General features: G+C 45.8%; 1 protein-coding gene across 6 annotated transcripts in view; it reads left to right on the top strand.

Moving 5' to 3' along the window:
* DGKD (diacylglycerol kinase delta) overlaps nt 1-15,605 on the top strand; it is a 140,039-nt gene that overhangs the window by 90,945 nt on the left and 33,489 nt on the right. For all 6 annotated transcript variants that reach the window (XM_039912852.1, XM_029065293.2, XM_039912853.1 and 3 more), the window contains 7 exons: nt 3,060-3,164; nt 5,941-6,073; nt 9,012-9,118; nt 9,799-9,924; nt 12,350-12,452; nt 13,641-13,803; nt 15,165-15,273. In XM_039912852.1, coding sequence (XP_039768786.1) covers nt 3,060-3,164; nt 5,941-6,073; nt 9,012-9,118; nt 9,799-9,924; nt 12,350-12,452; nt 13,641-13,803; nt 15,165-15,273 — 846 coding nt within the window. The remainder of the gene's footprint in view (nt 1-3,059; nt 3,165-5,940; nt 6,074-9,011; nt 9,119-9,798; nt 9,925-12,349; nt 12,453-13,640; nt 13,804-15,164; nt 15,274-15,605) is intronic.

Below are 15,605 nucleotides of genomic sequence, written 5' to 3'. Positions count from 1 at the left end.
GAGCATATGTTCCCATTCCATGAGCTATTATTCCCACAGCCGTGTGTGCCGGACTCCCAGCGTTGCTCATCCAGGTCTCTGGAAAGGTCTAATAGTTTTCCATAAAGGCTGGATTGACCCAAAGTGGTTGCTTTTGGTGTATTAGCTCACTGAAGCCCTTCACCTTCCACTAAAATCCCTCCCCTTTCTTCACCTTGGCACTCAAGATGAAGAGTTGGCATCTCTGGCCTCAGGCACAATGCCCCAGATATGTGGGTGAGCCCTTTGGCTGCCCACTGTGACTAGAGAGGCAGCGTGGCTCAGTGGAAAGAACCCGGGCTTGGGAGTCAGAGGTCATGGGTTTGAATCCTAGCTCTGCCACTTGTCAGCTGTGTGACTGCGGGCAAGTCACTTCACTTCTCTGTGCCTCAGTTACCTCATCTGGAAAATGGGGATTAACTGTGAGCCCCACGTGGGACAGCCTGATTACCCTGTATCTACCCCAGCGCTTAGAACAGTGCTCGGCACATAGTAAGCGCTTAACAAATACCAACATTATTATTATTATAAGGCCCAGGAGCAAACAGGGGCAACCATGAGGGCCAAGCCCTTCCTGCTCTCCCTCTTCATCCTTAATTCATTCATTCATTCAATTCATTCATATTTATTGAGCGCTTACTGTGTGTACAGCACTGTACTAAGCGCTTGGGAGAGTACAATGCAACAGTAAACAGACACAATCCCTGCCCTCAACTAACATACAGTCTCTGTCACCCCCAAAAGTCAAGCTGGACCTAGACAAACTTGACCAAAAGGAATAAGAAAGTGTCAGGCTGGACTTAGACCCCCAACTCATTGGACTCAGTCTAGGTCTGACCCCTTACTGAGCATTTACGGAGTGCCCGAGCACTGTACTAGGTGCGTAGGAGAGTACAGTATAACAATAGACACATTCCCTACCCCACTGCTTAGTCCAGTGCTTGGCACATAGTAAGCGCTTAGAAATACCATTAAAATAGAGAGGGAGGGAGAGGGAGAGACAAGAGTTCTAGCTAGGAAGGGTTTAAGGCACAGGAGCAGAGGCGGCGTGCTCTTGGGGCAGCGCTCCAAACCTGATTTGGTGGGGTAGGACTACGGGGGAGTCGGGTCTGCTTTCCTGAGCCTTCCCCAGTTTGTGGGAGGGGTTTGGGCAATGTCATGCTGAGCTGAGGAACCCCATTCGGTCTCTTCCTGTGGTGTTTGCTCACTGCTCTGGAGAGACTTTCTTTAGCCTCGGCAGTCTCCCCGAGGTGATGGTGATTCTGGGTCCTTTTTCTGGAGAGGCTGCCTCGGCCAAACTGTGCTCCCGTGAGCCTCATGGGAACAACCTCAAGGGCTGAGGATAGAGGAAAGGGAACTATATCCTTACCAACCTGTCCCCTCCCCTAAGCCTGGCCCCATTGGACCTTATTACAGGCAAAAACGCCAAATCCAAGCAATTTCATGGTCCCCAGACTTAGTATCCAAATTGGTACATTTTTGCTAGAGGCCTAAGAACTAAAACCAGCCTTATTTCCTATTCTCCACACCCCATCTTTTGTTATTTTCCTATTTCCTCTCATTTCTCTTCCTTTTCCCCACCCCATCTCCTCTTTCTAGATGCCACTAGAAGGGGAACAGAAGAACACAGAGGAGGTGGCTGATGCTTCTGATTTCTTTTGCCTCCTCTATCCACTAGGATGTCCATCAGGATACACTCTAAGAACGAATGGTTTCATATATACATATTGGAAAACACTCATATTGGTCTTCTGGAAATTAAAGTCAATGTCAAACCAGAATTACAGGGGTGAATTAAGTTTTAGTTCTTGCTCCAGCTGCTTGTAAAAGGCATTGTAATAACTCACTGGCTACCCACCCCACTCCCCAAAAAAGTACAGTTTGGAAATCAATTCTAATCAATCAATCAGTGGTATTTACTGAGTGCCCATGTTGGGTCTGTCTCAGGTGCCTTGGGGACTTTGGCAGCTGGGCCCTGCCATTGCTGATCAGTTGGGAATGTGACATCCTTCCATTTGTTTCTTTTGAGTCAGATTGGAGGCATCCTGAAGCTGCTTTTACAAATTGAGATACTTGATACTAGCTTGGACCCTGCGGTTATATTCACATATCAATGTGAGGAGGTGTCACTTTAGAAAGTATTTTCCTCAGTTCAGGCTTTGGATATAATGTGAGAGAGAGAGAGACAACTGATTTTTCACACTTCTGGCTTAACTCTTATACATCAGACTTGCTTTTCGTCGGTGCGTATCTCTGGAAGCAGTATCCTAAGAGAGTTCATATGTAATGTTTTTGAAATGTTAACATTAATTCTAGAATTCCCCCTCTAGACTGTAAGCTCGTTTTGGGCAGGGAATGTGTCTACCAACTTGCATTCTTCCAAGAGCTTAGTAAGATGTCTTGTACACAGTGAGCACTCAGTAAATACCATTGATAGATTGATTAGAATTGATTTCCAAACTGTACTGTTTTGGGGGCGGTAGCCAGTGAGTTATTACAATGTCTTTTACAAGCAGCTGAAGCAATAACTTAAACTTAATTTACTCCTGTAATTCTGCTTTGATATTGTCTTTAATTTCCAGAAGACCAGTATGAGTGTTTTCCAATATGTATGTACGTAGCCATTTGTTCTTAGAGTTTATCCTGAGAATAACTTGGAAGTTCTACATGAGAAACAGCTTGGTCTAGTGGATAGAGCATGGACCTGGGAGTCAGAAGGACCTGGGTTCCAATCCCAGCTCTGCCACTTGTCTGCTGTGTGACCTTGGGCAAGTCACTTCACTTCTCTGTGCTTCAATTACCTCATCTGTTAAAATGGGGATTAATACTGTGAGCCCCATATGGGACATGAACTATGCCAGCCTGATTTGTTTGTATCTACCCCAGCGCTTAGTGCAGCATCCGGTACATAGTAAGCACTTAACAAATACCAATTCAAAAATGTTCATGGGAAAAGGGTGTCAGGGTTACTGGCACTTGTCTTTTGTACATGGCTCACTAGTTCAGGAATTGACTGACCAACTGAGTTTCTCCTTTTGTAGGTCATCACTCCATGTCGGAAACTCATTCTGTGTGCCGATAACAGGAAAGAGATGGAAGACTGGATTGCAGCACTGAAGACTGTGCAGAATCGGGAGCATTTTGAGGTGAAAACAGAATCCCTTGTGTTTGTTAGGGGCCCTTATGCTGCATTGTTTATCCCTGAGACCTATCGACCCGCTCAGCATTTTGAAATGTTTTCCAGTCCTTGTAAACTGATGCTAGGTGGATATTCCCAGGTGATCCTAGTGAGATCGACAAAACCACAGTCATCCCAGAAGATGAATGAATAGGGTAGATGAGCATGAATTCTGGCGAACAAGGACCCCACTGGCTTTGTCTGTGCTTATAAATGTCTGAATGAATGAGGATTTCTTGGAAAGGTAATGAGTTGAGGAGCCTTTTCCAGTTATTTCTCTGAGTACTATTTAGGCTGGATGTTTACTCGCTCTGTCATCAGTTATATTCACTCTGTCTTCTTCTTATACACACACACACACACACACACACACATATTCTCTCTCGCTCTCTCACATTCCCGCCTTCCCCTGAACCCCTACCTTTCCCCCAAACCAAACTCATCCCCATTCCAAACTGGTTTCCCCCACCCTCACACCTCCAACTTTGGCTGAACACTACTAATATACTCATTCAAGTACTCATATAAATGTACTCACTCAAGGGTTAATGGGATGAAGCGATCAAGGTGTAACCTTCCCTAGAACACAAAATACCTAATGGGTAGAACACAGGCCTGGGTGTCAGAAGGATTTGGGTTCTAATCCCAGCTCCTCCACTTGTCCGCTGAATGACCTTGAGCAAACCACTTCATTTTTCTGTGCCTCAGTTACCTCATCTGTAAAATGGAGATTAAGACTGTGAACCCCATGTGGTGCAGGGACTGTGTCCGATCTGATTAGATTGCGTCTACTGCAGTGCTTAGTAGAGTGCCTGGCACATAGTAAGCGCTTAACAAATACCATTAGAAAAAAAAACTCAGAACTTTGAAACCCAATTTTTTACAGATCTTTGTCCCCCTACTCCAAACCATAGGTCTGGATCCTCCTCCCCACATCCTTCTGAACCCCAAACTCCAAATCTCAATGAAACAGTTCTGACACATTGCTAATGACAAAAAGTGTAATAATAATAATGATGATGGCAAGACTGACACCTACCTACTCACCCCTACAGAAGTAACCACAGGATGATTTTCTCCACCTTCAAACCTCCCCTAAAACCCCATCTCAAACCTTCCTTGATTAATTCTTATCCAATTAGAGAAACAGCGTGGCCTAAAAAAAGATCATGAGCCTGGGAATCAGAAAAATAATAATAATAATGATGATGATGATGGTATTTGTTAAGCGCTTACTATGTGCAAAGCACCGTTCTAAGCACTGGGGTAGGTACAAGGTAATCAGGCTGTCCCACATAGGGCTCATGGGCTTCATCTCCATTTTACAGATGAGGGAGCTAAGGACTAGAGAAGTTAAATGACTTAATGTTGGTATTTGTTAAGCGCTTACTCTGTGCAGAGCACTGTTCTAAGCGCTGGGGTAGATACAGGGTAATCAGGTTGTTCCACGTGAGGCTCAGAGTCTTAATCCCCATTTAACAGATGAAGTAACTGAGGCACAGAGAAGTTAAGTGACTTGCCCACAGTCACACAGCTGACGAGTGGCAGAAGCAGGATTAGAACCCACGACCTCTGACTCCCAAGACCATGCTCTTTCCACTAAGCCACGCTGCTTCAACTGCAACAAATATCCTCTCTCATCCTTCTTTAGGACGGAAGGGGAATAGTCCAACTCTCCCTTCTTCAGAATCTGAGCTGCTTTGATGCCCAAGTTTTGATGGAAGGAGAGAGGAGACTGAGGGTTCAGGTTCACTCAGGCAAACTGGCCAACCTGACTCTAGTTTCATTTATGTGAACTTTGCACCACCAATTTTTTCTAAAAGATGACTGACTCCAAACCAGGTTACTTCTAAATATGGGGGAAAGAAGAAACATCTGATGCCGGCTCAGGGACAAGTTGGCAAGTTTACCCAAGTAGGCCTGAAACCCTAGTCTCCTTTCTGCCTATTTACCACAGTTTCTTCTCCTTCTGCTTTTACAGATGGGTGTTTTACTGTGTTCCAGGGCTATTAGAGTGCAGTTTATCCCCCTGATCTTTGATTGTGAATAGTTGATAAAACAGACTCTGCATCTACAAAAACCCCCTTGTGTTGGGGCCAATCCATTGGGTTCATTTGTGACGTGCTGTCACCTCTCTGTGCCGCTTGAGAAGCAGAATAGAAGCAGCACGGTGTAGTGGACAGAATACGGTCCTGGGAGTCAGAAGGTCGTGGGTTCTATTTCTGGCTCCGCACTTGTCTGTTCTGTGACCTTGGGCAAATCACTTCACTCCTCTGGTGCTCAGTTACCTCATCTGTAAAACATGGATTGAGACTGTGAGCCCACGTGAGACAGGGCCAGTATCCAATCCGATTCGCTCGTATCCCCCCCAGTGCTTAGTACAGTGTCTGTCACATAGTAAGCACTTAACAAATGCCATAATTATTATTATTACTTGCTGATTCTCTAAAATGCTAAAAATCCAACCGATGATCATTTTTCTTGCACTAAGCTGACAATGACAGGACAGTGTTCTGTATCAGGAGTCCCGTACGTCACGGTGATGAGCTCACTGAAAATAATAATTGCACACAACGAGAATGTAAACTCTGTAGCAAAAAGCAAAGACTCTTTTCTAGACCAAAACTTCCCCAGTATGTTTATTTTATTTAGGTCAGCTCCAATGATCCCATTTAATCCATTCTCTCAGGTCAGTTTTTCCACCTGCTGTTATTTAGTGTGTCTCTCTCATTTTGTTTGCACAGTCTACCCAGTACAGCATGGACCATTTCTCAGGGATGCATAACTGGTACGCCTGTTCGCACGCTCGGCCCACATACTGTAACGTATGCCGGGAGGCCTTATCCGGAGTCACCTCGCATGGACTTTCTTGTGAAGGTAGATACTGGGTTTTTGTTTGTTTGCTTTTTGTTTTAATGGTGTCCCGTAAGCGCTTACTTTGTGCCAGGCACTGTACTAAGTCCTGGAAAGCCGCATGGCCTAGTGGATAGAACACGGGCCTGAGAGTCAGAGGGACCTGGGTTATGATCCCGGCTCCACCACATGTCTACTTTGTGACTTTGGCAAGTCACTTCACTCCACTGGGCCTCAGTGACCCTATCTGTAAAATGGGAATTTTAGACTGTGAACCCCATGTGGGACATGGACCGTGTCCAAAATGATTATCTTGTATTAAACCCAACGATTAGAATAGTGCTTGACACATAGTAAGCGTTACCCCGGATACCCCAACAGAAACTTGAATATCAGCTACTCTCATAGAAGATAGTTTAATTCCCCTCCCGAGGCCACTGGGCTCATAAAAATTAAGATGCAAGATGAAGTTGAAAATAAGACCATTCCAGGCTTCCAAGCAAGCTTGTTCCATACATTTATTATCGTGCAGATTTTACAAGTTATAGCAGTAGAAGTCGTAATAGTGTTAAACGCTTACTATGTGCAAAATACCATACTAAGCACTGGGAATAAATCCACGGGTGAGTTATAGACATGGCCCCTAGCCACCAAAAGGTTCACAGTCTACGAGTAATGCCAGGAGGGAGTTGGCACCACACACGAAAGGGAAAGGCCAGTGAAAAGACAAAGAGGATGGTAAGCTCATTGTTGGCAGTCCCTGGAGTCTACCAACTCCATTGTACTGTACCCTCCCAAGGGCTTAATATGTTTAGTGCACACAGTAAGTGCTCTGTAAATTCCACCGATGGATAAACACAAACGGAGCAGCCGGATTTACGCTCCTCGTGGCTCAGACCAACAGTCACAGAAGTCACAGCCATGGCCACAGCGATCGCTTTCTCATCCTTCTTTTGAATAAAACTGGCTTCATTTCAACGGCGTACCAACCTCCCGTTGACTGGGAAGTCAAAACGAGCATCCGCATGAGAATGAACAGTTATTCATTCATTCAGTCATATTTATTGAGCACTTACTATGCTCAGAACACTGTACTAAGCACTTGGAATGGACAATCCAGCAACAGATAGAGACGATCGGTAGACCACGGATCCTCTCTGAGGTAGTTGGTTCTTGAGTATCATTTCTTTTGCTTCGATTAGCCTGGCCTAATGGCTTCAGATTGGGATTCAGGCATTCTCTTCCAATTCTGCCACTGGTTATTAGCGTGTCATGAAACACCTCTGGGCTCGAGTTGAATTATTCAGGAAATGGTGTTTGTCTTCACTTGGAGAAATTAGAAAAGCAGTTCTCCTACCAATTGTCACCCCAGCGCTTAGAACAGTGCTCTGCACGTAGTAAGCGCTTAGCAAATATCAACATTATTATTATGAACACTACGGAGGTAATGATGATGATGATGGTATTTGTTAAGCGCTTACAATGGGCGAAGCACTGTTCTAAGCACTGGAGGGACACAAGGTGATCAGGTTGTCCCCCGTGGGGCTCACAGTCTTCATCCCCATTTGACAGATGAGGGAACCGAGCCACAGAGAAGGGAAGTGACTTGCCCAGAGTCACACAGCTGACAAGTGGCGGAGTCGGGATTAGAACCCATGACCTCTGACTCCCAAGCCCGGGCTCTTTCCACTGAGGCACGCTTCTTCTCTGGTAGTGGTAGTTAGGGAGTAAAAAGAAACTGGCTGGTGATAGGAGGTAACAATTTTACCCTTCTGCACACTAAGTAGTGTGAGGAGCCCAAGATGCCCCCGCCAAAGTCAGTCAATCCTATTTATTGAGCTCTTACTGTGTGCAGAGCACTGTACTGAGCACTTGGGAGAGTACAATACAACAGACACATTCCCTGCCCACAGTGAGTTTACAGTCTAGAAGGAGAGACAGACATTAATATAAGTAAATTACAGAGATGTACGTAAGTGCTGGGGGATCGGAAGGGAGGATGAATAAAGAGAGCGGTCAGGGTGCCACAGAAGGGAGTGGGAGAAGAGGAAAGGAGGGCTTAGTCAGGGAAGGCCTCTCGGAGGAGATGTGCCTTCAGTAAGGCTTTGAAGAGAGGGAGAGTAATTGACAGAGCTGAGGAGGTAGGGCATTGCAGACCTAAGGCAGGACGTGGGCGAGAGGTCACTGGTGAAATAGATAAGATCAAGGTACAAGGAGATGGTTAGGATTAGAGGAGCGAAGTGTGCGGGTTGGGTTGTAGTAGGAGAAGAGCGAGGTGGGGTGGGAAGGGGGCAAGGTGATTGAGTGCATTAAAGCCAGTGGTGATTTTCTGCTTGAAGCGGAGATGGATGGGCAACTACCGGAGATTCTTGAGGAGAGGGGAAACAGGGCCTGAGGCAGCCCCATGTGATGGATCAAGTGTGCAGCATAGCCACGTGGAAAGAGCATGGCCTGGTAGAGGACCTGGCTCCCCCAAATGCTTGCTTTCTGACCCTGGGCAAGTCACGTAACTTCTCTGTGCCTCAGTTTCCTCAACTGTAAAATGGGCATTCAATACCTCTTCTCTTTTGAGACTTAAAGGCCCATGCGGGACAGAGACTATGTCCAACCTGATTAACTCATATCTACCCCAGTGCTTAGAACAGTATTTGACATAGGAAGTGCTTAACAAATATAATAATAATAAAATGCTGGGCTGAGAAGCAGGATTCCTGGTTTCTGTGGTTTTTCTTCTCAGTTGAGCCCCTGCCTTTGACGTAGCTTTAGGTCAGTCAGTTGCCATACTTCAATTTCCCTGTTTTTAAAATGGGAAATATCTTCCTTCACTTTATCTCTCCTAGGATACTTGGGGAATTCATGAAGAATGTCAGCTTAATGATGTGGCAAAGAAATCATGCCGCTTCTGCCACTGCTCCTTTCTGCTTTGTGGTGGGAATTCATGCCTCTCTCCTTCTCTCCCCAGTGTGCAAGTTTAAAGCTCATAAGCGCTGTGCCGTTCGGGCAACCAATAACTGCAAGTGGACCACACTGGCCTCTATTGGGAAGGATATCATTGAGGATGAAGATGGGGTATGGAGCCAGCCCTCTCCTCTGACACCCCTAATTGCAGCAGCTGACACGGCCTGCTCCAATTTGCAATCTCCCTTCCCCCTACTTGTCTTTCCCTAAAGCTTTTTTTTGGAGCAGGATCTCAAAAATGGTTGAATTTTCACTTCTTGTTCCTCCCTACACCCTTTCCTCATTTATCTTCCTGGCGAGTGTCACGGCATATGGGAAATGAGAGGAAGAAGGTCCTAAATGCCGTCAGGGACAAAATTTTCTCTAATTCCTTGTACACCCAGTTCTCCCATTGAGTTCTCGCAAAATCCTGCGTGAAGGAAAACTCGTGCTTCAGCATAGATGTGCACCACAGTTCCTTCCGACAGCTCTATAGCGAGATAGACGCAAGAGTTCTCTAATTCTGCCATTGCGGTCTGGGCCGTTACACAAAATGAAAATGCACATTCCGGCAGAACTAAGTGTACGTCGGAGCCCTCACACGACTCCTCATCATCACGATCGCTCATACTTTAGGGGGAGAGTTTTGAAAAAGCTCTGGCCATGCAGAATAGGATTCTTAAGTTAGCTTTCCTGCCCAGCTCAATTAGGGGAGGAGTTTCCCAGTGGGTTGATTGATTTGACCTCCCCAACCTGCACGGCGCACTCAACTTGGGGAGTCTCTACTACTCCTGTTTCTGTTTGATTTGCAGATCTCCATGCCCCACCAGTGGCTGGAAGGAAACCTCCCCGTGAGTGCCAAGTGCACAGTGTGCGATAAGACGTGCGGGAGCGTGCTGCGCCTGCAGGACTGGCGCTGCCTCTGGTGCAAAGCTATGGTGAGTCCGACGAAAGCGATGCGACGAGGGCAGCGGGCAGCGTTCACGAGGCTCGTTCCGGCTGCTTTCCTTCCCCCTGGAGCCAGACCCGAGTTGAACGTTTCAGCTCAGCCCAAACCGAGTCCGGCCACCGCGGTGTCTTGGTGACTCTAATACGAACGGGAGGGGATATAGGCCTTGGGCCGTATTTTTAGGATTCACTGTTACTAAGGTGCAATGTTTTCACCCGCTTAGGGCCGCAGTCCTAACAGCTTGGCGGAGCGTTTGCGTAAAAGCATCATCTCATGGTCGCTAGTGTCCTGACTGCCGTGCCCCAGCCCCAGTCCTGGATATTCCCCTCTGAAAAGGACAGACGTGGGCCTCGGCGCTCCAGCTCTGGGACTATTCATTCAATCAATCGTATTTACTGAGCGCCTACTGGGTACAGAGCACTGTACTAAGCGCTTGACTCGCTTGTCTCTCCTTATGTATCTGTCGCCAATCCCCCACTCCCTTACTATTTTTAGATTGTGAGACCCCCCCTCGCCCCCTGAGGAACGGGGACTGTGTCTAATACCCACCTGGGTATTCTTTCCCAGCGCTTAGTACAGTGCTCTGCACACAGTAAGCACTTAATTCTCTTATTACTGCCAGCCTCGTCCTTTAAAGTAGATACCTGGGTGACCACCATCAGTCATGAATGTTCACATAATATCTTTGACCCTCTTTATTTGCAGGTGCCTGCCCTCTGCTTTTTTGCTAACCCCTAGTTTCTTTATCTCTCAGTGGCCATGATTTGCTGTACGTTTCTGCCTCCTAGAGTGAATTTCTGTCTCCATTTTCTTCACATTCTTATTCCATTTTGTTTGCCTCTTTTTAATGCAGTGGTTTCTGTCTTTTGAACACCTAATGGTGCCTTTGTGAGTAACCTGCAGTTGAATAAGAGTGCATTTTTCAATCACCCCTCTAAGAACGTTATTCAGATTTGAGGATTAATTGGCAGCAGCTAAGTAAAACCCAAAGACGTGAGAATAGCAGGTCCCTCCCTGAAGGAAATGGGAAATCGGTAGAGGCTTTTCCAAGCAGTCTTTGCCTTTGAACCTTATTTACAATGATCCAGAAAGATGCGCAGAAGATAGTAGTGAAGCCTCAAGTCTTTTCATTTTAGATTAGTCCTCTCGCCCAGGGTAAGTACTAGAATACCTAGATACCAGTATGTTTTGCCACTGAGGAAATAGGTAAGCTCCTTGTGGGCAGGACAGGACACTGGTCTACCAATTCTCTTAATAGTATACCCTTCCAAGCACTCAGCACAGTGCTGTGCCTGCAGTAAGAGCTCTATAAATAATAATTATTATAATTATGATATTTGTTCAGCTCTTACTATGGGCCGAGCTCTGTTCTAAGCACTGGGGGAGATACGAGGTTAGGTTGTCCCACGTGGGACTCACAGTCTTCATCCCCATTTTCCAGAAGAGGTTACTGAGGGCACAGAGAAGTGAAGTGATTTGCCCAAAGTCCAAGGCTGACAAGTGGCAGATCCAGTGACTCCCAAGCCCGGGTTCTTTCCACTGAGCCACAAATTGATTGATAAGTGAAGTAAGTCCCGACTCGAACTCTGCTCCCGAGGAGGGTTGGAGAAGCATAGCCTGGCAAGCACTTCAAAGCAGGCGGGCAAAGAGAATTGGAGTGCAGCCTTGGTTTCAAAGATTTCTCCCAGCACCCCTGAAGGAAGGAGAAAGGCACTCAGTTGGGCAAAGCCGTGGGCAATGTTTCTTTGCTGCCCCGTGGGCTAGTTGAAATGACAGCTGATGCATTCCAGCAGACTCCTACGTTGTGCTAACCAGAAGGGATCCTAATTCTCCAGGAATGCGGACTTAGGGAATTCTGAAGCCAAAAGAATGATTTGTTATTTATATACCGTCAAAGTTTGCTCAAAATAAAGAAGCCCAAGGGCGCCGGCTTTCCATGAACTATAGAGTTACAGGGATTGTCTCTAATACCAACATTATTATTATTATTATTATTTGTTGCCAAGTTGTACTTTCCAAGCGCTTAGTACAGTGCTCTGCACACAATAAGTGCTCACTAAATATGATTGAATGAATGAATGAATTACTAATTTCCTTCCTTTTGGCCTTCCCCATGGTATTGGGCTCTCTCCATAGACTTTGACGTAGATGTAGACATAGAGACTTAGATTCAGACATTTATATATGTTTCTTTCAAACCTGCCTCCATGGCTTGTAGGCACTTGTGAATTAGCCGAGTTAGAAAACAGAAATGGTGCTGCCCCAAGACTGTAACTCCAAGGGGTCCCAGGATGGTAGTGATCAAAATGAGCTACGTTTAAGAAAGGCTTCGGCCTTTTTGGCCGTTCAAGAAGGAAGAGGATTTCTGGAACAAGTGAAGATTGTCACTGATGACATTTGGGTTGTTGTTTCAGGTACACACATCATGTAAAGAACTGTTACTGACCAAGTGCCCCCTCGGCCTCTGTAAAGTATCAGTCATTCCTCCCACGGCCCTTAACAGCATCGATTCAGATGGTAGGTATTAACCCATGCCTTCCCCCGTCACCTTCACATATTCCTTTTCTCTGATGTTTCTCTCCAGTCCAGTGTACTTTCTGCTTGAGCCCCCTTACTATGCCCAACATAGCCCATTTCACTGGAGGTGTTTGAGGTAAAGGGGGGAGGGGCGTGATTATAATCCCAAAACAAAACTAATGTCAAGTAAGCTTGATATCTGGGGAAAGGTACAATAGAGGAGATGGAAAATTTAATCCTTGAAATTGGGGGATTAATTGGACAGTGTGTTCCATTTTTTTTGTATGGTATTTGTTAAGTGTTTACTATGTGCCAGGCACTGTAGTAAGCACTGGGACAGATACAAACTATCAGATTGGGCGCAGTCCATGTCCCACATAGGATGCACAGTTTTAATCCCTGTATTATAGATGAGGTAACTGAGGCGCAGAGAAGTGACTTGCCCGAGGTCACATAGGCAAGTGGCAGAGTCGGGATTAGAACCCAAGTCCTTCTGACTCCCAGGGCCAATGCTCTATCCACTAGGCCATGCTGTTTCTCCATGTGTTATGTTGGGCTGTCTTAGTGATTGGATAACATTAATTTTCAACCATAAATACGTAACAGAATACGGACTGGGCAAAGCCATTTTGGCATCATTGACTTTGTATTGAGCTCCCTGTGGAGGGAAGAATATTAGAGAACTTAACCACCAGTGGAACAGCAGCTAGTGAGAAGTGAAACTGCTCCATTGCCACCCACCACCTAGAGCTTGCGTGTTTCCTGGGAACACAGCAAAATGTCCCTGCCAAGATCAAAACAATCCAGAGGCTTTCCAGAGGAGATTTAGAAGTGGGGGAGACAAAGAGGTCAATCAAGGAGCGTGAAGGTCTTTAAAATGAGAAAACTTTCAAACAGAAATCATTTGGCGCACCTCTCCTCCATGTGGGGTAAAATTCTCCCTCAGACTTTGTCTCCGTGCACATTAATGTGTTTGCGAACTTCCAGCGACAGATTTGTGTAGGAGTTAGTTTCTCTTCACAACTATGCAATGTTGACACACGTGCCTGGGACATATTTTGTGGTTTCCTTGTAAGCTCCCTTTGAACCGTGTGGGGTTGGGGACTGGGGTGGCTTCAGGTGTGTTTTTTTTTTGATATTCACTCCTTCTGCCTTCATGTCATATTTCCGTTCCTTCTTCAAACATAGGGTTCTGGAAGGCCACCTGTCCCCCTTCATGTACAAGCCCTTTACTGGTCTTTGTCAATTCAAAAAGTGGAGACAACCAGGGCGTGAAGTTCCTGCGTCGATTCAAACAGCTGCTAAACCCTGCCCAAGTCTTTGACCTCATGAATGGAGGACCCCACCTTGGGTAAGAGGCCGTTATCAAGGGGAACCTTCCCCAGCTCGAGGTCAGAAAAAGCAATTACAGCGCAGGAAAGCAGGAGAAACCCGTGACATTTTCCGCCCAGGCTAAATGGACGGTTCCCATGCTACAGATGATGCCAGGCACTGGGTCTGGAGGCAGAGAATTGTGTTTTTGTTGCTTTTTTTCTTCCGAGAATTGCAAATATGAAAAAAATTTGAAGTATCTGAGAACTGTGGATCCATAAAGAATACTGCTTTTCTAGATCTTGTATGACTTATTTGGTATTAACCAGTAGGTGATTCAGTCTGGTTTACCATCAAGTTATTTGTTTTTAATTTTATATTTAAGAAACTAGAAATATTGTTTCCTGAAACAGATGAATGGTCCTTCCAGGCCAGAAGTCTGACAGTAATAACAGAATGCTTGGAGCAGTCTAGATAAGCATTCATAACGTTTAGGGACATAACATCTAAAGTCCCTAACCTAGATGAGGAAACAGCATGGTCTAGTGGCTAGAGCACGGGCCTGGGAGTCAAAAGGACACGGCTTCTAATCCCAGCTTTGCCACTTGTCTGCTGTGTGACCTTGGGCAAATCCCTTCACTTCTCTGGGCCTCTGTTACCTCATCAAGAAGGATTGGGACAGAGTTGGATGCGCTTGGCTATGAGGAGGTCATTGGACACTTTGAAGATGGAGAGATGAGGGTGCAAATCTGAATGTAGTGGACCAAAAAGAGATTTGGAAGAGAGGAGGTGAGGGAAGCAACTGTTTCAGATCCATTCATGAGGTTGGGCAGGAATGGGAGGAGGGATTTGGGGTAGGCTGGGGGATGCAACGAGGGATTTTTTAGGATGGGGGAGATTTGAACATATTTGAAGTCAGAAGGGAAGGGAGCTTCCGAAAGTGAGAGCTTAAAGGCAGGAATAAGAGAGGGGAGGAGAGCAGGAGCAAGGGTTTTTAAAAGGTGAGAGGGAGTGAAGTCAGAAGCATAAGTGGATGGCATAGCTTTAAAGAGCGAGTGCGAGGTCTACTCCTGAAACACTCGAGGAAGCCCAGAAAAAGTGCCTCATTCTCCATATTCTCAAATTCTAAGTTTATCTCTTCGAATAATAATACTGTCATGCTGCCCCTAATATGGGCTGACCATCAGTTTCAAGTCAGTAAATATGAAAATATCTCTTCTCAGTAACTATTTTAGCTATATTTTTTCATTTCACCGGAACCTATTGTTTACTCACACGTCCTCCTAGCTTACCTCTCTATTCACCAGAGAGTAGAACCGTGTAATCCAGAAGAAAGGAAGTTAATTATTTTAGCCTCTCTGACAATTGATTCTGCTCAAGGTCATTTATTTTTCTCTACAGCTTGCGTCTATTTCAGAAATTTGATACATTTCGGATTCTGGTTTGTGGAGGCGATGGCAGTGTTGGATGGGTCCTCTCTGAGATTGACAGCCTCAACCTCCATAAACAGGTAACTGTACGCAAGAGTTCCGGGAGCTGGAAATTCTCAAAGCCACAAGTGGAAAGGATGCTAAAGATTGTTCGAAAATTGAAGCCTCAAAATGTGCTCGTAACCTGATGTTCCTTCCCATTTCCCATTTGAGGATTATACAGTCAGATGATAATGTGGGTAGGGATTGGGGAGCGAGGGAGGAAGGTGGTGGGGAGTTGGGCGAAGGCAAGGTCGTGGAGGGAGCACTGGCTGTTGAGATAGATGAAAAGTAGGAAAGAAGTTGGAAAGAGCAGTCTGTAGCTTGGGGGTGTTGTTAAAGGCTTCTAAACGCTGTCTGTGGGGAAGGACGG

Source organism: Ornithorhynchus anatinus, chromosome 1, assembly GCF_004115215.2.
Source record: "Ornithorhynchus anatinus isolate Pmale09 chromosome 1, mOrnAna1.pri.v4, whole genome shotgun sequence".
NCBI classification, from domain to species: domain Eukaryota; kingdom Metazoa; phylum Chordata; class Mammalia; order Monotremata; family Ornithorhynchidae; genus Ornithorhynchus; species Ornithorhynchus anatinus.
Note: the sequence above shows the minus strand (reverse complement) of the source record. Positions and strands in the feature narration are given on the sequence as shown.